General features: G+C 42.0%; 2 protein-coding genes and 1 pseudogene across 4 annotated transcripts; all 3 read right to left on the minus strand.

Moving 5' to 3' along the window:
- Window positions 1-1,063: 1,063 nt before the first annotated feature.
- LOC147479319 (amino-acid permease BAT1 homolog) lies at window positions 1,064-3,457 on the minus strand. 2 transcript variants are annotated; one of them, XM_086575491.1, is made up of 7 exons: window positions 3,153-3,457; window positions 2,805-3,065; window positions 2,531-2,549; window positions 2,204-2,423; window positions 1,922-2,103; window positions 1,377-1,666; window positions 1,064-1,284 (listed from the first exon to the last, which is right to left on the minus strand). In XM_086575491.1, exons 1-7 carry the CDS (start codon window positions 3,272-3,274, stop codon window positions 1,140-1,142), a joined length of 1,239 nt encoding a protein of 412 aa, XP_086431617.1. In that variant the 5' UTR covers window positions 3,275-3,457; the 3' UTR covers window positions 1,064-1,139. The 2 variants fall into 2 exon arrangements, with proteins under 2 accessions (XP_086431617.1, XP_086431618.1); XM_086575492.1 differs by having other exon boundaries at window positions 2,805-3,015; window positions 3,121-3,233.
- Window positions 3,458-4,701: 1,244 nt separating this feature from the next.
- Window positions 4,702-21,572, minus strand: LOC147479320 (amino-acid permease BAT1 homolog; annotated as a pseudogene). Its single transcript, XR_015203535.1, has 7 exons — window positions 21,446-21,572; window positions 6,704-6,722; window positions 6,347-6,566; window positions 6,074-6,255; window positions 5,587-5,875; window positions 5,354-5,483; window positions 4,702-5,104 (listed from the first exon to the last, which is right to left on the minus strand). The product of XR_015203535.1 is annotated as an amino-acid permease BAT1 homolog (transcript).
- On the minus strand, window positions 20,796-23,845 carry LOC147479321 (amino-acid permease BAT1 homolog). The gene is made up of 8 exons (XM_086575490.1): window positions 23,531-23,845; window positions 23,183-23,443; window positions 22,909-22,927; window positions 22,582-22,801; window positions 22,300-22,481; window positions 21,669-21,958; window positions 21,446-21,575; window positions 20,796-21,259 (listed from the first exon to the last, which is right to left on the minus strand). Exons 1-8 carry the CDS (start codon window positions 23,650-23,652, stop codon window positions 20,912-20,914), a joined length of 1,572 nt encoding a protein of 523 aa, XP_086431616.1. The 5' UTR covers window positions 23,653-23,845; the 3' UTR covers window positions 20,796-20,911.
- Between the last annotated feature and the right edge of the window lie 1,734 nt (window positions 23,846-25,579).

Raw genomic sequence — 25,579 nt, forward strand, 5'->3', positions numbered from 1 at the left:
AAACCAATATGTCCCTTTGATGCTTTAAGCACTAATATAATTAAGATGTTTATCGGAAAAAAAAACCTTATTCGGTTTTTTGATATTCTAACCCGAGCCCAACCCAAAACCGAGTCGGGTTTTGATTTTACAAAATCAAGCCCGGACTACAGATATGACATGTTAGCCCAGGACCAACAAAAGTCAGGTTTTAGTCCATCGGGCTCGGGCTAACCCGATCCAAATTCCACCCCTAAATTTGGGCTGGCCTTGATTTGGTTTTGGGACGAGTTGTTCAGTGCCATACAACACGGGCAAACCCTAGTTTTAAATAAAAACCGCCGAGATCGAATTATCAATACCAGGAATTATGTTATAAATTATTATAGACCATTCCTAAATAGTGTTCCTCTACAAATTGCAATCTACTAATGAGATCATAATTGCTTGAAAATGCATTATTAGACAATAGATTGGTTTAGGTATCTATGTTGGTTATGGGACCTTTAAACCAGTGCCGAGCACTTAAGATCCACCATGAAACAATGATGATAAAGAGGCCGCAAACAACAACTGGGGTGTAGTTGAGATTGTCCTTTGTTACAGGGTAGGCCACAGGAAGAGAAAATAAAACTGTAATGGTTGCCACCCAAAGAACTGCAACCGAACCCACGAGAATACTATAACGTCCCAAGTTGAAAGGTCCTGGTATGAAGGACTTCCGGGCCAGTGTCACACGGAAGAATATGGGCAGTACATAAGCAATGTTGATAGCTTAATAGTTGCTAATGAAATGCCACCGGGCTTCCTAGACACCATAGCTGAGAAAAGATATGTAACATCGGATAGAGATTTGGTGAGGACTAGTTAACAGGGCATTGTAGTTAGGGTTAACTAGTATTACCCCACTAGATGAGCCAATTGGGATTTCCCCACTAGAAAAGGTCTCCCCCCTAAATACACACAAAAAAAAAAAATCAGATAGAATTTTTTGTGTGTATTTAGAGGGGAGACCCTAATTTTATCAGGGGAATCCTAATTGGCTCATCTAGTGGGGGGTAATACTAGTTAACCCTTGTAGTTATGCAACACAAATACTCAACATTTGGTTAAGCTTGACTTTTAAATCTTTTTTAACATGGATCAAATGAAGAATTAAATCAGAAGATACGAACCGGCAATGCCATGCAAAATGATATAATAGAAGAAAACCAGACTGCATTCATTGGGACCTCATGCCTATTAACTTTACGCCAATACGATGAAAAGGGTATAGCTCCATCTCTTGAGAATGCATATGACATCCTGAAATTTAAGCAAAAAACTCCCTAAGTAGCTAGCATAGAAATGATTTGAAACAAACAAAAGAACAATTTGTACATGAATTAGGAGATTACCTGGAGTTGCTCGTCACTGTACCCATACCGCAGAAAAATATGGCAACAGCAACCACACCTAAACAAATAATTCCTCCAACTCCATTACTATACCTACTCATGAAGGCATCATAAAACACCTCTGCTATGGCATAACCACCAGAGTCGTTGTCACTGCTCAAAAGGTGTGGTACATTGGTTACTGCAAACGTGATACCGACAAGGTAACCCCACCCAACGATGATAGATATCCCAATGGCATTTATTATTCCTTTTGGTCCACTCCGATCTGCATTCTTGGTTTCCTCTGTCTTATAGAAGAGGTCCAAGAATAAATGGAAACCATTAGCTATTGTCTAACTTGAGGCAAACAAGTAACCCCCCCAAAACTCATTCCTGGCTCCGTCAATTAAAATCAAGACACATGGCTGAATTTTTTGACTAAAAAAAATAAATTTGTAATGCATATAGTAAAAGTTAATTATTGACAGTGAATTACATGAAGTGTTCCAGCTTCTATATGTTTGATTAATGGAATAGACATGGAGGTATGAAACATAACTTACCATATGTGCAGATGCATCATACCCCGTAAACGTATATTGGCTCATTAAGAGGCCAAGAATAAATATGTAAAAATTACTGTGGATTCCACCCCCATTATCCGTGTTGAAGCGAGTAAAAACAAAATCGGCAGTGGCCTTCTCAGTAGCTACGGTAGGAATTAGTACCATAAGCACAAGAACACCTAGAAATGCCAACAAAGGTAAAGGTCAGAGAGAAAGTATGCCTCAAACACCAATTCCTGAAATGATATTGATTCAAGAAAACAGGATAAAGAAGTCTACCTACAACATTCCATAAAGCAGCAAGCTGTCCGAAAAAGGCTAACCAGGCGATGGGAAGACTGTTTATCAGGGCATGTAAAAACAAGAGTCCTCCATGTAAGCAAATAACAACATATTTTGAAGCTACATATCCACCGCCATTGTTTCCACCAGTGCTAAGCAGAATCATAACTTGAATTAGTTGTGCAAGAGAGAAATCTACACTTGTTGTACCAGCCCACTGCAAACAAAAAAGTCTTGAATGAATTTGGTGTATCAACTAGAAGAATCAGCATTGCTTTCCACTTTTCCAGAAATCAAAAGCACTGGTCTTTTATAATTTAATACCATGCCAACAATATTGAACCTGCATGAGAAATTTGAATTAAAAGATTTAAAGCCAGAGTTTGCAAAGATCATACTCACAAGCAAACTTGCAGCTCATTGAAAATGCAAAAATATACAAAGTTTAGGCTTAATTCACAATATTTAAGTTGAAGTTTTATGGAACTGTTCCATGAACTGTAATGGTTGAGTATATATAGTTTCTACTGAATACTGATTGATGATCATGATTCAGTTGAATGACCAAACCATTAAGTAAAAGCTCAAGGATATTTACCAGCCTGTCAACCAGGAAGCAAAGGGTGCCCATGTGGAACCAGCAAGCTCGGCACTCCAGTAATACAGACCGCCAGATGTTGGGTAAGCAGAGCAAATCTCAGCCATGGAACAACCAATAAACAAGGTGAAAAGTCCAGCAATAAACCATCCATACACCATACTAACGGGACCCCCAAATTTCAGTCCAGTGTTGTAAAGGGTGGTTATCCCTGTTAACACAGATATGATCGAAAATGAAAAGGCGAAATTTGACACCACCCTGCAATTCCAAAAAAGACTCATAAACCAAGTCATATATAAAAAATGAACTTTACCCCAAAACTCCATAGTTTATATATATACATACGAAAGATCACGCTTCAGTTCTTGCTTATAACCGAGCTGTTGAAGACGAGACTGTCCGGAATCCATTGAAGCAACGCCATTTTGAACTTCAGTTGACACTACTACTTCACGTTTCCAAACCATATCTTTCAAGTTAAAAAAAAGAAGAAGAAATGAGAAGTGATGATCAAACTTCCTTTCGCACTAACTTTCTTTTCCTTACACTGGGTATGTCATTGAAATGCCCTGTTTATCATCTATACAAAGTCTCCGTCTCATTTATATGAAAGCTGTTTGATGGATTTTAGTCAAAGCAAAAGGACAAACGGAAGTAGACAGTTACTGCGGCAATGAATATGACTTGGCCTATTTTCTATTAGGATTTACAAATAACTCTAGTTTAAAATATGGCATAGTTTTTGGATTCTTTTCTCAGAAATTTATAATAAAAAAACCAGAATCCTTGACCTTTATTGCTTGAATATTTATTATAACTTATGTGTGGAACAGTCATCAGTGAATCTGGGATTGATTCATGAGGGCTATGGGAAATTGGGAAAGATACCATTGGTTTAGTCTAGATTGACTGGAGTTGCACAAGTATACTCCGTAAGGAAGCTTTATATCTGCATAATCATTCAGTCCATTTGATCATGCACACACATCAAGTTTCAGCTAAACTAATAGCAGGAAAATGTTATGGCCGGTATTCATCGATTTTCCTCTAAACTAAGTAGAAACGGGACTATAAAATATCTGTCCAAGTAAGTTGTTTGAGAAGATATCAGTGCAATTACTCTTCGTCATCAAAACATGTCAAAGCACATATATAAGAGCCTTTGCAATGTTTGCATTATGGATTTCACATACCAATCTATGGCAATCATACTTTCATTGAAATTTCTAGCTAATCTACATTTCAGAGTAATGCTTAACAACAAATCTCAGTGGATGCAGCTTCCAAGCTAGAAATATATTCACAATTTCCAGATAGTTTATACTTTCCTCTATGATGAATGTGATCCTAATTAAAGACAAGAATACAATATCATCTGGAAAAATTCAAAGTTCTTTTTCTCATTGTCCACAGTTCATAATTCTTTATTGGGTTAACCAATATTACCCCCCACAAGATGAGTCAATTAGGATTTCCACCCCCACTAGATGGAAAATTAGGGTCTTCCACCTAAATACACACAAAAAAAAGTCAAATTGGGTTGACCAAATTTTTTTTGTGTGTATTTGGGGAGACCCTAATTTCCCATCTAGTGTGGGGGGAAATCCTTCTTTATTACGTGAATCCTGACCCATACTTGTGTTTGGTTTGAACTTGTCCGGAAAGTTCTTCGTCTAATGAAGAGAGAGGACCAGTATTGGACCCCTTACAAAACTTTTGTGCTGTGCTTTCGTTCTTTCATGGACCATGGATACTTCTTGTTATGCTCTTAGAAACAATCCTTAATTGGGCAGTTTGTCAACATGATAGTACTCTTATAATTGACTGACATTAGGGAATAGATGTACTCTTCGATGCTAATTACTGTGGAAGACATACTGAAACAAGAAAGAAGTGGGCATAATTTTGTTTAAATTAAAAGGAAACTATCAACAGTTATTACATTTGATTCAAATATCTAAGTTGGTTATGGGACCTCTAAACCAGTGCCGCGCGCTTAATATCCATGATCCAACAGTGAGGATGAGGAGACCACCAACTGCAACAGGAGTATAGTTGAGAGTGTCCTTTGTAACAGGGTAGGACACGGGAAGAGAAAACAGAACCGTAATCGTTGCTACCCAAAGAACTGCTATCCAACCCACAAGTACACCAAAGCGTCCCAAGTTGAAAGGTCCTGGAACAAAGTACTTACGGGCCAGTGTCACACGGAAGAATATGGGTAGTGCATAAGAAATATAGATTCCAATTGTTGCTATCGATACCATAGCCTGAAAGGCCACAAGGCTCCAGAGAGACTGCAAACAGGTGCAGAAAAGAATTTACAGTCAACACGAAATGATTGAGAGGCATAGAGAGAACTGGTGGTTAATTGCAAACAAAGATATAGTAACTCTAGTCAGCTCAGAGTTTTGCCCAAGACAGCCCAGAAACCCCAAGTGGTTCAGCTCATCTTTGTATGATACGGAAAGCATGGCCAATACAAAATGAAAATTCTAATTGTTGATATAATTATTGATAAAAATGAAAACCAGAGATATACGAACCGTTAATGCCATGCAGAATGATATAAAGGCAGAGAACCAGACTGCGTTAATTGGGACCTCATGCTTATTCACTTTATGCCAAGACGATGAGAAGGGCATAGCTCCATCTCTTGAGAAAGCATAAGACATCCTGAAAGTTAAATAGAAAGAACATAAGCAGATAATATAAATCAAAAGGATTCAAAATTACCAAAAGTATACACGTTTAGAGATGCCAGTGAAGAATTGATCACCTGGAGTTGCTTGTAACTGAACTCATTCCGCAGAAAAATATAGCAACAGCAACCACTCCTAAACAAAGAATTCCCCAACTCCACTACCATATCTACTCATAAAGGCTTGATAAAACACCTGGGCAATGGCATAACCACCAGCATCGTTGTCACTGCTCAACAGGTGTGGTACATCAGTCACTGCAAACGTTATACCGAGAATGTAGCCCCATCCAACAATGATAGATATGCCAATTGCACTTATTATTCCTTTCGGTCCATTCGTATCTGCGTTCTTCGTTTCCTCTGTCTGATAGAAGTTCAAGAAACAGGCACATTCATCCAGTAAACAATTATTACACATAAAAAGCTTCCTAAAATGCATAACAAAATGAAGGTTGAGTCTTGACAAACAAAAAATATGCAAGCTGATATGCACAGTTGTCAAAGTTTTCTAGCTTCTATGGGAGTAATTTGATTAAAGCAGTAGACATACAATTTAACTTACCATATGAGCAGATGCATCATATCCTGTTAGTGTATACTGGCTCATTAAGAGGCCAAGAACAAATATGTAAAATTTATTCTGGATTCCATCCCCGTTATCCGTGTTAAAGTGAGTGAAAACAAATTTGGCACTGGCCCTCTCAGTAGAAACAAGGGGAATTAATATCATAAGCACAAAAACACCTGGAAACAATGTCAACAAAAATTCAGGTTAAAGAGAGAGCATCTACCTTGGAATAAAATGTCATACAAGAAAGCGGAAATGTTTTTATACCTACAACATTCCATAAAGCAGAAAGTTGTCCGAAAAAGGATAACAATGTTATGGGAAGACTATTGATTAGGGCATGTATAAACAAAATCCCCGCATGAAAGCAAATAACCACATATTTTGAGGCTTCATATCCACCGCCATTGTTCCCGCCGGTACTAAGTAGAATGATAACTTGAAGTAGCTGTGCAAGAGAAAAATCTATACTTGTCGTAACAGCCCACTGCAATCATAAAAGCCTTTAAATGATCAGAGCGTTGAATGAAATGGTGATGGCCAATAAGATAGACCGACTAAACATGGCTTTCCAGAAGATATTGAAGATTTCAATCTTCAAAGTTCAGTGCATTCTAGGAGTACCTGACCAACAATGTTGAACCTGCATGAAACATTTGCATTTGTTGAGCATTAGAAAATTTGAAGCAAAGTAATCAATTTCCGTACGTACTAGGTGCAAGCAAACTTGTTTGAAGAAAAGGTATTACAGTTTACATAGTTTGCTTATGAGCCGAATAAATAAAATTGATGAACTCTGGTTTTAAGTTTATGGGCATGATAGATTAGTAAGTATGCAGAGTTCAAGAAAAGCCAAAGGTGCAACAATGCATTCACAGTTCAAATATTTTCTCAGAGTATATGTAGTAGGATGATTAGTTTTACAAGAACAAATAAAAAATCCTAGGAAGTATGTTTGCAGGATAAACTATCTTGAATAGCATGAAAATATAGACAGCAAACACATAAAAAGGGAAAACAATTTTTATAATAGGTGAAAAACAATCTCTCTACTTGGAAATTATGCTGCCTCACTTGTAAAAAACTAAAAACATTCCATGATCTCTCTGTTTTTGTGATTGAGAAGTATCGTAACTGTCTAATACATCTTAATATTAAAACCTAACCTCTCGGGTTTCTGAGTTTCATTTACACAGTGGTTACCCTCCAGTACTAATAGCCTGTGTACATTTTTCCTATATGGGTTACTAGAGGGATATTCTCATTGCACTTTTTGGTTTTATGTTTTTATTATTATTATTATTCTTACAACTAGGGTAGACGGCCATCATCATCGACCTGAAAGGGTACCTGAACAAGGAGCCAATATTGTCTCAAGCATCAGGGTCATTGTCACCTAAACATCCAGATCATCTCCAAGATATCCATCTCCAGTGTAGGGGAGTGATATTCTCTATCCAGCACGCGCTTAACATGGTGGAACTAATACACCGACCTATGGTTTCAGGTCGCATCCATGAGCCAACATCGCGCCACAGGACAGATCGCAACATCATGCGAACTACGCCAGGCAGTGACACAGACCCCCTATCCATAAGCAATCATGAGTGAAGGTGTACTTGCACTCATCCGGTCGACCAGTCCATCGGTCACGGCCGCAAGCTACTTGCCCAGAGTGCCACTCCTCATCATCACAGCAGACCTATGTAGATATTTCTCACGAGCTCCCATGATCCACACCCCACGTTGGTGACATTCTTTACACGTGGAGGGTTAGGATACACTTTCAATCTCTATAAATACCTCTCCTATGAACTACGCCAGACCTGATTCTACTCTGACCCCAAGAACCCAGAGTAAGATCGTGAGGCGATTAAGCTCTCAAAGCCGAACTCGGTCTCACCCATCCATCCATACCAGTCCCCCAGAGACTGTTTGTAAGGGAATATCACATCACACCTTTACATCCAGGATTTGATGATGTGTTTGATTTGAGGATTTTCAAAGTTTCGAACAATTTATGTGTCCCGCTAAAATTTGGTGTACCCAAACAAGGTAAAGAGAAACTTATCTACGTACGTGGATAGTTGGATCATTTACCATGATGAAGCCTAAGCCCACCCAGGCCCATTTTAAATAAAAACCGCCGAGATCGAATTATCAATACCAGATATTATGTTATATTATTACTCTATTATTATTAACCGTGTTATGCATCGAGATTTTTTTTCCCCTAAAGTCTTGAAACCTGTCATTCGAGATCGATAATTAACATGGTTTTTTTGGATTCTAATAACAATTACATAGGGGAGACACATCTAATTTAATATAAAGGATAATTATATTATTTAAGTGATATTAGGGAGTTTTTTTCTAAATTATTAATAAAAGAGGGCTTATTTTAAATTCAGGGAGAAAAATGAAAAATAATTGTATAATTTAAGTTACATTAGAGGGGTTCTTCTAAATTATTAATAAATGGGGGTTTCAAATTTTTGTGAGGGAGGTGTTTATAAATTGAGCAAATAGGGAGATTTCAATTTGCCTACTCGATAGTGGAGAGTGGGTTCCTTGTAAAGGTGTGTTTTGGTATTTTCTTTACATATAAGGGGGAGAGAGGGAGAACGGATTGGAATATGGTTAAGACCGAAGTTCGTGAAGAAAAACGCCGCCTCATTATCTTCTCTTGATTCTGGGGGGAGAGAAGAATCAGGTCTAGTGTAGTTCATATGGAAAATATTTATAGGTGATCCAAGTGAATCCTCACCCACCACGTATAAAGAACAACACAAATGTAGGGTCAAGATTGTGGAGGCGTGTGAGAACTGTGTTTATAGGGCTGCTGTAATGATGAGGATTAGTAGCCTGGCTTAGTAGCTTGCGGCAGTGGTCAGTAGCTGGCGGCAATAATTTGCGTACGTGTAGATTCCTTCATGATTTCTTCTAGAAGGTAAGATAAGTCACGCTATAGATCGGTCTATATGCTGCTACGACCTGTTATGGAGCGATCTCGTAGCGTGTTAATGCGAGCTGGTGACATAGGTGGGTGAAGTGTATCAGAGATCGGCGGTATTTCCACCATGCTGAACACGTGCCTGATATTCCTGAAGGCGAATATCACTCCCTCACACAACCCCCTCTCAGTAGGTCACGCTACTCGTTGAAGCGAGTTGCTGAGAGAACGCATTAGCGCGTGTGGAGCATGGCGAAAGATAGAAACTGGTGGAAGTGAGAATATCCAGCGAACTGTGGGGGTCGCTCCGTGCTATTTGGTGATCTGATGGGTGAAACATCTAACACATGGACAACACGTGAGCGGATCTGAGCAGTTGTAGAGAAAACATGCCGCCCCATTTTTTCGGGATTTGAAAAGACAAGACAGCTTGTTAGAAGCCGTGTGCGGCTAAGGCTAGGGTGCCATCATAATGCCTTGGGAACTGGAGGGGCGGTTATACAAAAACTACGCTGGCTCTCTAAAACACCATTTTGTTGCTTCGTTTTGCCGAAAACCTCACTACACCCAGTGTTTTTTCAGGTTAGTTGTGATAGGTACACCCCACCGAACTATGGGGTTATAATCTGTGAGGGCAACTGAGGGCGTACATGATGATACCGTTCTCTAAGCTGGTTTGTGAGTTCTTGAACTATTGTGGTCAAAGCGCCTGTTCAGTTTGTGGGTAACATGTGGCGGTTGTTCAAGGTGTTTGACCTGTTGAACGCCAGCGGTGAATACCGGATAGAGGTCTCTGATATTATTAAGCATTTCTCATTAAAGCGATCTCGGGCACTTAACTTTAGCTTGCAAACTCGAGCTAAGCTGTCGAGCGTTCTGGATGGTGTGAGTAATGAGTCTTGGGATAAAATACCATTGCTGCTTGTTGGAAACTATTGTGCGAGGGGGTTTAGTGTGGAAAATAAAATATGCGACTTTATTGGTGGGTACCAGTACACTATCTGAAAAATTCTGATCTTGCGTTGGTTGATTTTGTACTGATATTACTATTTCGTTGTCTGTGTAGATATCGCTCTAGAAAAAGAGACGAGCCGAGAGGTGATCGAGAAGTTCGCTAGGTTGACGCGAGCTAAGAAACAGGTGAAGCTTCTGGAAGTTGCGCATTTCTTTAAGGAATGGGGAGGACCCGCGATTAGAGAGAAAGGGAAGTTCAAAAGAAAAGGGCACGAGATAAGGTGAGTGGGAAAGCATCAAGGAAGCCTGTGATGGAAAAGCGTAAGAGTGATTTGGTGACGAGGGAAGATAAGAACCGAGGCCATGCTAGGGTGAAGCGACCCGCTGGAGGTGTTGGTGCGTCTGGGTCTGGGGTTGGGAAAAGTCAGGAGGACGCTCCGTTCGACTTGGATGACGTCCTCTTTGAAATCCCTGAGCGAAGTCACTTGCCAACGAGGAAGGGTAGCGATTCAGAGTCTCGACCTGCCAAGGTCGCGAGGGTAGTTTAGACCGCGTTGGGGGGGTGGTGCTGGAGCTGGTGGTAAAGGGCGAACCGGGGGGAGGGCGGCTCGTAGCTCGAGGGTGAGGTCGATGCCCGACTTCAGTGTGCTGGGTGAGGAGACCATGGACGTTGCTCCGACCAAGGTCGTTGGGAATACTTCCAGAAAGATGAAGGGGAAGGTTGTTATGAAGGAGACTGGTAAAGGTCACTCCAGTGGCGAGAAAGACGAGCTGGAGCGCAATCGATGTATGTGGATGACGTGTCTAGCAAAAAACGCTATGTGAAGAGATCGGACTGTAGCTACAAATCCGCACCTATCGTTGCTTGTTTACTGGAGGGAATGACACTGGACGGTGATAGGAAAGACTTGGATTCGAAGGAGCTGGAGTCGAATCTGAGGGGGATGGATAAGGCGTTGTGCCTGGTGAGTAGTTCTTGTGCCATGAATTGTCTGCTTTATTGTGCTTTATGTTATTACTTGATGTTAATGTGGTATACTGTGCGAGTTGTCGCAGTTGATTGCTGGGTACCAGAAATTGAAGACGGCTGCCCAGTTCGCCGAGCTAGAAAAGACTGAGGTTGAGTCGTTAAGGGGCGAGCTCACAACCCTTCGAGAAGTGGAGCAGTCTAAGAAGAAAGAGCTGGATTCTTTGAGGACAAAACTGACGACGCTGACGCTGGAGAAGACATTAACTGTCAATGAGTCGGTCGGGCTGAGGCATGAAGTGGATGACCTGAAGCACAAGGTAGCTATAACGAATGCTTATGCTGAAAGGTGCAAAACTACCGCGACTGCAGGCGAAGGATGCCTATCTTGCAATCCGTGTTGAGATAGAGGAGCTGGAGAAAAAGTATTATGATTTGCAAGAGGAACAGGAACATGGGGCTCTTGGCGATCGTGGGGGCGAGCCACTCGAAGATGTTAACACTATTCCCGAAGTCGTGCTTCCTTCATCTATTGGTGCGGTGGTTGAGCAGCCTCCGGTTTCGAGCGACCTGGACAGGACCGTGACTGATGTAGCGGTAGCGACTTTGGTGACCCGAGCTCTGCTGAAGTTTTGGATGTTATGCTCACTGAAAGCTTTGACCACGTTGTTTAAAGATGGTCGTTTAAATTTGTGTTTGTATGTGGCCTTTGGCCTTGAAACAATAGAGCTGGTTTCCCGGGGTAACCTGGGCAGTTCGTCTTTCTTTATGTTTGTAACAATGATGAACTACTTGGCCTCTGTGAATGTATTGGGGGGGGTCCAAGTAGTGATAACTGGTGGTTAACTGAGCTGGATTTTCTGAGTAGACTCAGCAGCTCGGTTAGTCGGCGAACTGCAGCTTTTGTATTCATCGGTTCGCTCATTTGCTTGTATGGAAAGTGTGCTGCTTACTTTGTTTAATTAGTTTTGTGTATTGTATGTCTGATTGCATTTTGTAAGAATGTGATTGTTGTTGCGAGAGTGATATAGTCTAAATGATCCTGTGAACATGTTAACCTGTCTTGCTTGTTATTTGATTTAAGTGTTGTAGGTTGCACATATCTTGAGGACGCTTGGAGCGTTCTACATTCCGAAGTTACTTGGGCTATAGTACGTGCATGGCATGTGAAAGAATATGAGCGGTTGGAAAATATGAAATGATGGCTGCCAGGTGGCCTACTGTTTGGCGTCTCGATGCCATTATAACTTGCCTTAGAAAGAGACATTTCTTGGGCATAAATAGAACTGTTTCGAGAATCTAAAGAGTATTTGCACGTCTCTTTCTTCACTTTGCTCTGCTTTCTTAGACATTGTTGGTCTTCTTGCCGCTACTGATCATCTCAGGTACGTGTTTATGTTGCTTGGCTCTTTGTTTGTCCTAGTAACCTTTGTTTGTGTAGCAACTCGCTGATGATTGGTTGTGTTTGTAGATTTTAAATTGGCTAGATGTTGTGAAAAGACTGGTGGTGGTAGTGAGGGGGCGAGGGAAACTTCTCCCCTAGCGATGGAGGAGATGGAGTTCCGACCCCATCCTCTAGGGAACCATGGTAAGCGTAAGGCTGATGATTCTGATGTTAGGAAAGGCAAGCGTGCGAAGGTGGAGGGAAGTAGGCGACCTGGAAGGGTTGTGTTGTGTTTAGGTCTCCGAGTCGTTGGGGGGACGACAGGGCGAGCTCGCGGTGATGCGGCTAGTAGGTCGTCTTCTGGTTCGGGCGATGTGGGAAGTGACTTCTACTACGTTGGGCGTACGGGAAAAAAGCATGGTGAAGCGTTCTGATTGCAGCTTCCACTCGGCCTCTATAGCGAGCTGCCTCCTGGAAGGGATAGTGCTCGATGGTGATAAAGCCGAGCTGGAGAGTAAAAGTTTGGAGACGACCCTGAAGACCACCGACGCGGCTTGTTGTTTGGTGAGTTTTCTATTTGTATCTTTGATTGTAATGTGAATGAGGACTTTTAACAGTATCATTCTTCGTGCAGTTTTTGGCGGGGTACGATAGGTTGAAGCGAACTGTTCAGCGTCCTGGTGGTAGCAATGGTGGCGTGGCTGAGCTAGCTAGGATGCGTGCTGCTTGGGAAGTCGATAAGAAGAAGATGACATCCCTAAGGAACAAGCATCATGAGACACTTAAGGAGAAGATCGTCTTGGTGAACTCAATGATGGACCTGCAGAAGCAGCTGGCATCCATGACTGAATATGCCAAGCAGTGTCAAGAGGTGGCTCGCAAAGCGCAAAAGGAGTATGATCGAACTTGTGAAGATCATGCCGTGCTGGCGGAATTGTATGTGGAGCTATTGGAGAAGCAGGACCAGGGAGCTGAAGAAACCGCCGCCCTTGTTGTTGCCTGTGATGCGAGTTATCTTCCCTCCACAGTGCCGCTCCACGGGATAAGTATGTTGTTGTTGATGCAGGACGATGATTTTCTGGACTTCTCTCTGTAAGCGTTGAAGGGGATTTTTTGTTGTTTGATTGTGTTAGTTTTTTTTGCCTCTCTGTAAGAGAGTTTAATAGTAGAGTTGGTTTCGGGCTTGCTCGAAAGGCGCCTTTTAGTTCATTTAAGAACTACCGATTTGATGTTTTTCTGGATAATCCCGATTTGGATTTCTGGGTAATGAATTTGTGAACTGGTTTCCAGGCTTTGGGCCGGCAGTTCTATTGATGAATATGTATGGAATGCATTTTTCTACTTATGCTTGATTGCGTGTGGCTAGTGTTTTGTTTATGATGCTTGTGGTGTATAGTGACTATGGAGCCTAAGATTTAGTTAAGGAAAACGTTTTGCTCATTAAGTATTGCTCAAGAGAGCGATCTCACTAAGTTGATCCTAGAATTATAGGTCCTCAACTAGTGAGAATTAGAGAGGCTATGAAGCTTGTTAGCTCAAGAGAGCGTCTTGCACGCGGAGAGCGTTTTTAGCCTATGTATGGTTCCCTGAGTGTGGTTTTAGCCTATGAGGTCACTAAGAGCGATTTAGTCTCGGCGCATCGCTTTCGGCCGAGAGCATTTTGCTCGCGGAGAGCGTATCTAGCCTCCTCGAAGGTGCGCATCGCTTCGCGGGAGAATTTATGTAGCCTCTGAATGCCATCGCTATCGAGAGCATTCTCACTGAGTTGATCCTATAAGTATAGGTCCTCAACTTAGTGAGAATTGGAGAGGCTGTGAGCTGTAAGCTCATGAGAGCGTGCTGCTTGCGGAGAGCGTATTTAGCCTCTGAAGGCATACTGCTCACTGAGAGCATTCTCACTGAGTTGATCCTAGAAGTATAGGTCCTCAACTTAGTGAGAATTGGAGAGGCTTTGAGCCTGTAAGCTCATGAGAGCGTGCTGCTCGTAGAGAGCGTATTTAGCCTCTGAAGGTGTACTGCTCATTGAGAGCGTTGGATCCTGTGGGGAGTGCTGGAGGTGCGCCTGAGCTGGTGGTGCACTTGGTGCACATGCGGTTTTGTCATTGATGCGATTGAATAGAGTGGTTAACAATACAAACATAATTAGACTACCTTAATTGAAAAGAAAAAACATGAATTGTACAAGGCTGCTTTTTATTGATAAAATCTCTTTAACAAATAAGTGTTCCAGGGGCGTGGTAGTGGTTTCCCTTCTTGCGTCTTGATCTAGTACGCCCGTTACCAACAACTCGGTCAACGATGTATGGGCCTTCCCATGTTGGTGCTAGTTTGGAGTCATCTTGAGTCTTTTTCCGAACTAGATCGCCTGGCTGAAAAGATCGAGGATATACTCATTTGTTGTAGGACATCTTTAGAATCTGTTGGTACGACACCACTCGATCTAATGGCTGCTAGGTCGCGGTGCTCTTCCAACAGACCGACCTCACGAGCTAGGACGGAGTCATTTTGTCCCGATTCGACGAGTTATGATTAAGTTGTAGTGATTGTCAGCTCGGTGGGAATGACGACTTCTATGCCATAACATAGGGAGAATGGTGACTCGCCAGTGCTGGAGCGAGTTGTGGTGCGATGAGCCCACAGAATGTTCTCTAGCTGGTTTGGCCATTGGCTCTTGCTCTTTTCAATCTTTTTCTTCAAGTTTTCTAAGATTGCTTTGTTGCTGGCATCTGCTTGGCCATTGCTCTGAGCGTATTGGGGAGTGGAGAATGCATGAACTATCTTCCACTTGGCTAGGAAATCTTTAACTGTTTTACCCTTGAACTGGGAACCATTGTCCATCACCAGGGTGTGTGGCAAACCAAATCTGGTGATAATGTGAGTCCAGATGAAGTTTCTGACATGCGACTCTTTGACATGTGCTAACGGAATTGCTTAGTGAAATAATCGGTTGCAGCTAAGACGAAGCGGAAACCGGTGCTTTTCTATGGGATGAATGGTCCCATGATGTCCATGCCCCACATGTGAAATGGCCAAGGGCTCGCAATGCTAATCAACTCGCGAGGTGGTTGGATGATGTTATGGTCGAAGGTCTAGCATTTGATGCACTTAAGGACATATGTTTTGGCGTCGATCTGCATGCGAGACCAAAAGTATCCTTGGGAGATCGCTTTGTGGGCCAAAGAGCGCCCTCCAGCATGGTTGCCACACTCTCCTTCATGAATCTCTGCAAAAATTAACTGACCTTGTTCTAGGCTTATGCACCTCAAAAGAGGTCCGCCAGTGGATTTGCGGAATAACTTGTTATTAACCAGGCAATAACGACAAGCCAGATATGGGAGTTGTCTGGCTTTGGCACGTTCTTCAAGAAGTGTACCGTGCTGGATGTACTCTATGATGGGATACATCCACGTTTGACTCATCTGAGCCTCCGAGAGTGGGAATAGGTCACTGATTTCTAAAACGTAGTCCATTTGGTAAGCAGGTCAGTTAACTACCTCAATCAGTAGTTGTCTCGGGGAACAGTTCGGTGTTTGAGTAGCCAAGTAAACTAAACTGTCTGCGTGACGGTTTTCATCACGCAAAAAGTGGTGTATGGTCTCTCTTAAAAGACGGAAGTAACTGATTAACAATTTGAAGGTATTTAGAGAGGTTACCTTCATGGGTAGTGTACTCTTTAGCAATCGGTGAACAAACCGGTTCGCGAGTCACTAAAGACACCGCAAATCTTGTACAATCGAAATGGCGCTATTTTGAGTCCCATGATTAATGTCTCGTACTCCCCCTCATTGTTGGAGGTCGCAAAGTTGATGCGAACTGATTTCTCCACCATTGCTCCATCGGGCGACACTAAGACAATTCCTATTCCACTCCCTACAGGGTTGCTAGAGCCATCGGGCAACCATGCTGTCTTGTCATTTTTCTTTGAGGGTAATATGTCGGCTTCAGGTTCCCAATGTAGGTCATCGACAGGAAAGTTGGCAAGGAAATCGGTGATGACATGTCCTTTCTATGAGGGTGCGGGACGAACTTCGATGTGGTGTTCTCCAAGTTCTTCAGCCCATACTGCCATGCGAGTTGTCTTGTTCTCCTTATGAAGGATTTTCTTCAACGGGAGGTCGGTGAATACTTTGATTGGGTGCGCTTGGAAATAAGGCACAAATTTCTTTGCATAGTATAATAATGCGAGTACTGCTCTTTCGATGTAAGAGTAGTTCTTCTCGGCTAGAGTTAGCGTCTTGCTTGTGAAATAGATTGGTTTCTCGGAGTTATTATCCTCTTTGAAGAGAACCGAACTGATCGCAAAGTCCGATATTGCGAGATATAGCCCCAGCATTTCTCCATCTATTGGTTTAGCTAGGACAGGAGGTGTTGTGAGATACTCTTTGAGGGTGGAGAACGCTTGGTGATATTGATCGTTCCATGAGAATTGCTCGCCTTTTTTAAGAAGTTGTAGGAACGGTCGACACTTGTCTGATGCTCTAGATATGAATCAGTTGAGTGTAGCAACCATGCCTGACAACTTCTGTATCTGCTTCTTTGTCTGAGGGTCGGGCATATCCAAGAAGCTGACGATTTGGTGCAGGTTAACCCGATTCCATATTTGTGAGACTTGATTGCCCAGAAATTTCCCGGAGGATGCTCCAAAAAGGCATTTTTCTGGATTAAGCTTCATTCGAGTGCGACGTAACCTAGAGAACGCTTGTTCAAGGTGAGTGAGATGGTCACCTGTTTTCTTGCTCTTGATGACCATGTCATAAATATAGACTTCTATGGTATCCCCTAACATGTCCTGGAACATGTCAGTTACCAGTCGTTGATATGTCGCTCCGGCATTTTTGAGGCCGAACGGGAGGACGTTGTAGCAATAAATGCCCTGCTCTGTAATGAAGGACATTTTTCTTGATCTTTCGCAAGTGGTATTTGGTTGTGGTTGATGCATCCATAAAGGAGAGTAGCTCGCGGGTCGCTTGTCCGGGTCCACAAGTCCGTCGATATGATTCTGGGTAAAGGGAACTTGTCTTTGGGTGTTTCTTGGTTGACGTTGGTGAAGTCAACGCAAAAGCGAACCGTGCCATTTTTATTTGGAACTGCCACTATGTTAGCGATCCAATCTGGGTAGTCGGCCTTTCGAATGAAACCGACTTGTTTGAGTTTGTCGACCTCGTCATTGATTGCTTTTTGAAAACGTAATGATAGTCTCCTAGGTCGCTGTCGAACTGGTCGAGCATTAGGATTGACATTTAATCTATGGCATGCAACGCTAGGATATATACCTGACACATCAATATACGACCAAGCAAAAACATCTTTATTCATAGATAAAAAGTTTACAAGCTGGGCTTTGAGTATGGGGTCGAGGTTTGCCCTACATAGACGAACTTAGGATCATCGTCTATTCCTAAGTTCACCTTCTACCTTTCTTCTGCTTGGACTGTGGCATGTGGTGGGTGAACGTCCTGTGGGGGATTGCTCTCGGTAGTTGCTTTGTCGGTCTGATGAGTAATGGGAGTTGCTGCAGGAACTGGAGCGTCTTCTGTGGTTACGACAACAGGGTCGGAGATGACCTCTGTGGTTATAACAACAGGGGCTGGAGTACTAGTCTGAAGCTGTATTGGTTGTATGTGATCTAGAGTTGTATGTGATCTAGAACAGGTGGAGTGCTGACTGCGGGAGCGACCTCTGGGGTCCTGATGATTGAATCAATAACTGCTGTAGCGACCTTCGGGGTCTGGACAGATGGATAGATCTTCTTGCTGGAGCCCCCAACGTTCTGAGTTGGTGTGTTGCCTTTGACCTCAGGGACCAAGTCTTTGGCCATCGTGTAGCTGGTAGGTTCGTTCCTTATGCTGACCGGGGACTCAGTAGTCTTATTTGCTAAGAGGATTTGATTATAATGATAGGTCTCGAGTTGGTTGTTTTGAAGCTCCATCATGCCCCTAGGGCCTGGAAAACGCAGGACTTGATGCAGTGTTGATGGTACAACCTGCATTTGATGAATCAAACGTTGTCCTAAGATGGCGTTGTAAGACAACTTGATATCTAAGACACTGAACCGTGCGTATTGAAGCTGACTTTATCCTCTCGTGATCCCACTAAAACTGGGAGTATAATATCACAATCGGGTCGGCTCTGGAGCCATTGAACCCGTAAAGAGGGGCGATCGGATCTATGAAGACTGACTTGGGGAAGTTTATCTCATGTACTGTGTGGTAGAACAAAATGTCGCATGAGCTACCAGGGTCGATCCGAACATGCTTGACTGTCCAGTCGCTGATTTTGACATGGACTACAAGCGCGTCGTTGTGCAGGAGACAAACTTTCTTTGAGGTAAATTTCTTTGAAAGTGATGTCTCCGGTCTTTGCGACTGAACTTTGGCGGGCGGTGCTACTTGTGAGGAGAAATGGTAAACTTCTTGAAGGGCACCCACACACCTTCTTTTCTCTCTGGACGAACTAACCGAGTCGTCAGGGAAAGTGATCATTTGAATAGTTCTTTCATTGTCGCGATCTGATGAGTGTAGGCGTTGCTCGTGGCGGGAACGGTCTTTGGGACGTCCTCTGCTGCGAGATCGAGTTTGATCGTTGTGGCGATCAAGGCGGGGTGGAGTTCGGCTGCGCAGCCTGCGAGCCATCAGTTTATGGCGCAGATCGCCGTCAGCTATATTGGTGTACTACTTGATGTGTCCATCTTCAATGAGGTCTTGAAGGTAATGTTTTAGCCCCTAGCATACATCGGTCTCATGACATTTTGCTCGGTGAAAGGTGCGAAGGTTTGTCGCCGACCGGTTGTCGCATTACATCGTCGGTAATATGCGCTTTCGCTTGATCTTTTCCAAAGATGTGGCGGGGAATCGAGTGAGAGGAGAGCTTAACTTCGCGATCATTGTTCATCCAGTTTCCTGACTTCCGCTCTTGTTGTTGTGGCTGTTGTCGGGGTCGCTTTTTTGAAGCTGAAGGGTTATCGGAAATTGCTGCAACTTCTTCTTCTTCCGGTAGGCCCTGGCGCCTTAGTACTTCTTGGAGCTTAATGTACTTGTCTACACGAGTGTATAGCTCGGATAGCGTCTTGGGCGTTCCTTCTTCAACGATCTGGCGAGTGATGTGTTGCGCACGCGACAAGCGTTGTAGAATGCCAAGGTGGCAAATGATTCTTTCAGGCCAGCTTCCATGCATAGTAGTTTTGCTTTGAATCGGCCTAAAACTCCCGAATGGTTTCATCTTCACCCATTGAGAGTTGGAACAGCGAATCGAGATCAGCTTTCTTACGTCGGTTGTGGACGTATTGACTAGCGAACAAGTCGGTGAGTTGCTCAAAGGTCTTTATTGAGTCAGACTCAAGTGAAAAGAACCAATCGAGTGCGCCATCTTTGAGACTGGCGGAAAACAGACGACAGTAAAGATGGTCAAACTCAGGTGTGATGTAGAGTGCCAAGTTTTGAATGTATCGGGCTACGTGTTGCCCAGGACATGCGTTGCCATCATACATGGGAAAACGTGGTTGTACAAAATCTGGAGGAGAAGCTCTGTTTAGTACTTCAGCAGTAAACGAAGACGTACGGTATGTCTTCAACATTTTTTGGACGATCTGGGTGGCGTCTTTCTTGACAGTGCTTTGATCGATTCGTTATGACAATTCGTTAGTCTATTGATTAACCTCATTGATGCCGTCTTCTGCTAGGAGAGGAGGTGGAGTCTGAGTGTCGACTTGCGTGCATAGTAACATGTTCTCCTGCCTGAGCAGGGTGATTTGTTCATTCATCGTTCCTAGCTGACCAGCTAAACTCTGGATTTGAGCTTCGTGGGCTTGAAAATTTTGGTTTCTGGTTTGAGGATTTGTTAGGTGGTTTCTCAAAAAATCGAGACCACAAACGGCACCAATGTAAAAGTGTGTTTTGGTATTTCCTTTACATACAAGGGGGAGAGAGGGAGAACGGATTGGAATATGGTTAAGACCGAGTTCATCGAAGAGCGAACTGCCTACGTATCTTCTCTTGATTCTGGGGGGAGAGAAGAATCAGGTGTGGCGTAGTTCATATGGAAAGTATTTATAGGTGATCCAAGTGAATCCTCACCCACCACGTGTAAAAACAACACAAATGTAGGGTCAAGATTGCGGAGGCGTGTGAGAACTGTGTTTATAGAGCTGCTGTAATGATGGGAATTAGTAGTCTGGCTTAGTAGCTTGCGGCAGTGGTCAGTAGCTGGCGGCAATGATTTGCGTACGTGTAGATTCCTTCATGATTGCTTTTAGAAGGTAAGATAAGTCACGCTATAGATCGGTCTGTATGGTGCTATGACTTGTTATGGAGCGATCTCGTAGCGTGTTGATCTTGGTGGTGACACAATTGTGGGCTGAAGTGTATCGTGAGATCGGGTGCAATATTTCCACCATGCTGAACACGTGCCTGATATTCCTGAAGGCGAATATCACTCCTTCACATTCCTCAAAACTCGGCTATCATATAGTGTAGAGATTATAGACATTCCTAAATAGTGTTCATGTACAAATTGCAATCTACTAATGAGATCATAATTGCTTGAAAATACATTATTAGACAACAGTTTGATTTTGGTTTAGGTATCTATGTTGGTTATGGGACCTTTAAACCAGTACCGAGCACTTAAGATCCACCATGAAACAATGATGATAAAGAGGCCGCAAACAACAACTGGAGTGTAGTTGAGATTGGCCTTTGTTACAGGGTAGGCCACAGGAAGAGAAAATAAAACTGTAATGGTTGCCACCCAAAGAACTGCAACCCAACCCACGAGAATACTATAACGTCCCAAGTTGAAAGGTCCTGGTATGAAGGACTTCCGGGCCAGTGTCACACGGAAGAATATCGGCAGTACATAAGCAATGTTGACTGCAATAGTTGCTATAGACACCATAGCCTGAAATGCCACCAGGGTTCCTAGAGACTGTAGTAGATGCACAGAAAAGATATGTACCATCAGATAGAGATTTAGTGAGGACTAGTTACTAACAGGGCATTGCCGCATTGTAGTTATGCAACACAAATACTCAACATTAACATTTGGTTAAGCTTGACTTTTAAATATTTTTTAACATGGATCAAATGAAGAATTAAATCAGAAGATACGAACCGGTAATGCCATGCAAAATGATATAATAGAAGAAAACCAGACTGCATTTATTGGGACGTCATGCCTATTAACTTTACGCCAATACGATGAAAAGGGTATAGCTCCATCTCTTGAGAATGCATATGACATCCTGAAATTTAAGCAAAAAAACTCCTTAAGTAGCTAACATAGAAATGATTTGAAACAAACAAAAGAACAATTTGTACATGAATTAGGAGATTACCTGGAGTTGCTCGTCACTGTACCCATACCGCAGAAAAATATGGCAACAGCAACCACACCTAAACAAATAATTCCTCCAACTCCATTACCATACCTACTCATGAAGGCATCATAAAACACCTCCGCTATGGCATAACCACCAGAATCGTTGTCACTGCTCAAAAGGTGTGGTACATTGGTTACTGCAAACGTGATACCGACAAGGTAACCCCACCCAAGGATGATAGATATCCCAATGGCATTTATTATTCCTTTTGGTCCACTCCGATCTGCATTCTTGGTTTCCTCTGTCTTATAGAAAGGTCCAAGAATAAATGGAAACCATTAGCTATTGTCTAACTTGAGGCAAACAAGTAACCAGACCAGTCAAATGAAAATGTTAGTACTACGGAAAAAACTCCTATGCTATGCTATATATTTGTGTGTAGTTGCATATACACTCGTCCCCCAAACTCATTCCTGGCTCCGTCAATTAAAATCAACACACATGGCTGAATTTTTTGACTAAAAAAAATAACTTTCTAATGCATATAGTAAAAGTTAATTATTGACAGTGACCGTTTACATGAAGTGTTCCAGCTTCTATATGTTTGATTAATGGAATAGACATGGAGGTATGAAACATAACTTACCATATGTGCAGATGCATCATACCCCGTAAGCGTATATTGGCTCATTAAGAGGCCAAGAATAAATATGTAAAAACTACTGTGGATTCCACCCCCATTATCCGTGTTGAAGCGAGTAAAAACAAAATCGGCAGTGGCCTTCTCAGTAGCTACGGTAGGAATTAGTACCATAAGCACAAGAACACCTAGAAATGCCAACAAAGGTAAAGGTCAGAGAGAAAGTATGCCTCGAACACCAATTCCTGGAATGATATTGATTCAAGAAAACAGGATAAAGAAGTCTACCTACAACATTCCATAAAGCAGCAACCTGTCCGAAAAAGGCTAACCAGGCGACGGGAAGACTGTTTATCAGGGCATGTAAAAACAAGAGTCCTCCATGTAAGCAAATAACAACATATTTTGAAGCTACATATCCACCGCCATTGTTTCCACCAGTGCTAAGCAGAATCATAACTTGAATTAGTTGTGCAAGAGAAAAATCTATGCTTGTTGTACCAGCCCACTGCAAACAAAAAAGTCTTGAATGAATTTGGTGTATCAACTAGAAGAAGCAGCATTGCTTTCCACTTTTCCAGAAATCAAAAGCACTGGTCTTTTATAATTTAATACCATGCCAACAATATTGAACCTGCATGAGAAATTTGAAATAGAAGATTTAAAGCCAGAGTTTGCAAAGATCATACTCACAAGCAAACTTGCAGCTCATTGGAAATGCAAAAATATACAAAGTTTAGGCTTAATTCACAATATTTAAGTTGAAGCTTTATGGAACTGTTCCATGAACTGTAATTGTTGAGTATATATAGTTTCTACTGTATACTGATCGATGATCATGATTCAGTTGAATGACCAAACCATTAAGTAAAAGCTCAAGGATATTTACCAGCCTGTCAACCAGGAAGCAAAGGGTGCCCATTTGGCACCAGCAAGCTCGGCACTCCAGTAATACAGACCGCCAGATGTTGGGTAAGCAGAGCAAATCTCAGCCATGGAACAACCAATAAACAAGGTGAAAAGTCCAGCAATAAACCATCCATACACCATACTAACGGGACCCCCAAATTTCAGTCCAGTGTTGTAAAGGGTGGTTATCCCTGTTAACACAGATAGGATCGAAAATGAAAAGGCGAAATTTGACACCACCCTGCAATTCCAAAAAAGACTCATAAACCAAGTCATATATAAAAAATGAACTTTACCACAAAACTCCATAGTTTATATATATACATACGAAAGATCACGCTTCAGTTCTTGCTTATAACCGAGCTGTTGAAGACGAGACTGTCCGGAATCCATTGACGCAACGCCATTTTGAACTTCAGTTGACACTACGACTTCACGTTTCCAAGCCATATCTTTCAAGTTAAAAAAAAAGAAGAAGAAATGAGAAGTGATGATCAAACTTCCTTTCGCACTAACTTTCTTTTCCTTACACTGGGTATGTCATTGAAATGCCCTGTTTATCATCTATACAAAGTCTCCGTCTCATTTATATGAAAGCTGCTTGATGGATTTTAGTCAAAGCAAAAGGACAAACGGAAGTCGACAGTTACTGCGGCAAAGAATATGACTTGGCCTATTTTCTATTACGATTTACTTGTTCTTGGTTTAAAAATGATAACTGACAAATAACTCTGGTTTAAAATATGGCATAACGTGTGGAACAGTCATCAGTGAATCTGGGATTGATTCATGAGGGCTATGGGAAAGATACCATTGGTTTAGTCTAGATTGACTGGAGTTGCACAAGTATACTCTGTAAGGAAGCTTTATATCTGTATAATCATTCAGTATTTCAGTCCATTTGATCATGCACACACATCAAGTTTCAGCTAAACTAATAGCAGGAAAACGTTACGGCCAGTATTCATCGATTTTCCTCTACTAACTGTAAAAGGGGTTCTGAACTCATGAAGGTAGTTGATGTAAGTAGAAACGGGACTATAAAATATCTGTCCAAGTAAGTCGTTTGAGAAGATATCAGTGCAATTACTCTTCGTCATCAAAACATGTCAAAGCACAGATATAAGAGCCTTTGCATTATGGATTTCACATACCAATCTATGGCAATCATACTGTAGAGAAAAAGACGTTTTCTCTCGCTGGTGTTAAGGGCGCGCCCGCGCTCTAAGTATGTCTGGACAAGGCGTGCGGCGCGCTCATGCCTTTGGCGACCTCCAGGTCCTTAAGCGCGACCCGCGCTCAACTTTGCTTAGCCGATCTGCGCTCCACCGTATTTCAGTAAGATACGACTGTTTCGGAAGTTTTTTTTGAAATAGTATAAATATAGGTTTTTTCTGTAAAAACCTAACCTAACCAAAATCAAGAAAGAGAGAGATTAGAAGAGAGCAATTCTTAGTGAGTTGAGTATTCATTCTTTGTGAATGAATTGAGAGATCTTGTAATCTGTTACTCTGGACATCAAAGAAAACTTGGAACAAATTGCCGAACTACCATATATTTTTGTCTTGTGGTTTGTTCTCCTTTACATTAATTGTTACTTTATATGCTTGTTATTTGATATTGAGAAGTGTTGGGATATTGCTTGGAGGGTATTGAAGTCTTGTCTAGTGAGAAAGATCGATCTTTGTGTAGAATTGATCAATTTGTTGTGGATAACGTTGTTTATGCATTGTCCTATTCACAACACATATTTTAATTGTGATTTCTAGCTAATCTACATTTCAAAGAGTAATGCTTACCAACAAATCTCAGTGGATACAGCTTCCAAGCTAGAAATATATTCACAATTTCCAGTTTTTCAATATAGTGTATAGTGTATACTTTCCTCTATGATGAATGTGATCCTAATTAAAGACAAGAATATAATATCATCTGGAAAAATTCAGAGTTCTTTTTCTCATCGTCCACAGTTTATAATTCTTTATTACGTGAATCCTGACCTATACTTGTGTTTGGTTTGAACTTGTCCGCAAAGTTCTTCGTCTAATGAAGAGAGAGGGCCAGTATTGGACCCCTTACAAAACTTTTGTGCTGTGCTTTCGTTCTGTCATGTATCATGGATACTTCTTGTTATGCTCTTAGAAACAATCCTTAATTGGGCAGTTTGTCAACATGATAGTACTCTTATAATTGACTGGCATTAGGGAATAGATGTACTCTTCGATGCTAATTACTTTGAAAGACATACTGAAACAAGAAAGAAGTGGGCCATAATTTTGTTTAAATTAAGGCAAGGGCTACCACGAGAATATCCTGATAGGGATGCGGGTTTCAAGACAAAAATCAAAAATAAAAAAGAAGAGAGAGAATGTGAGTT

The sequence above is a fragment of the Coptis chinensis genome, chromosome 8 (assembly GCF_015680905.1).
Source record: "Coptis chinensis isolate HL-2020 chromosome 8, ASM1568090v1, whole genome shotgun sequence".
Lineage (NCBI taxonomy): Eukaryota > Viridiplantae > Streptophyta > Magnoliopsida > Ranunculales > Ranunculaceae > Coptis > Coptis chinensis.

Coding starts and splice junctions, on each gene's coding strand:
- LOC147479321 (XM_086575490.1), bottom strand. CDS start 23,652: ATGGCTTGGAAACGTGAAGTCGTAGTGTCAACTGAAGTTCAAAATGGC. Junction 23,444..23,530: donor GAACTGAAGCGTGATCTTTC/GTATGTATATAT, acceptor TTGGAATTGCAG/GGTGGTGTCAAATTTCGCCT. Junction 21,260..21,445: donor CATTTTGCATGGCATTACCG/GTTCGTATCTTC, acceptor CATCTACTACAG/TCTCTAGGAACCCTGGTGGC.
- LOC147479319 (XM_086575491.1), bottom strand. CDS start 3,274: ATGGTTTGGAAACGTGAAGTAGTAGTGTCAACTGAAGTTCAAAATGGC. Junction 2,104..2,203: donor TGCTTTATGGAATGTTGTAG/GTAGACTTCTTT, acceptor TGGCATTTCTAG/GTGTTCTTGTGCTTATGGTA. Junction 1,667..1,921: donor ATGATGCATCTGCACATATG/GTAAGTTATGTT, acceptor CTCTTCTATAAG/ACAGAGGAAACCAAGAATGC.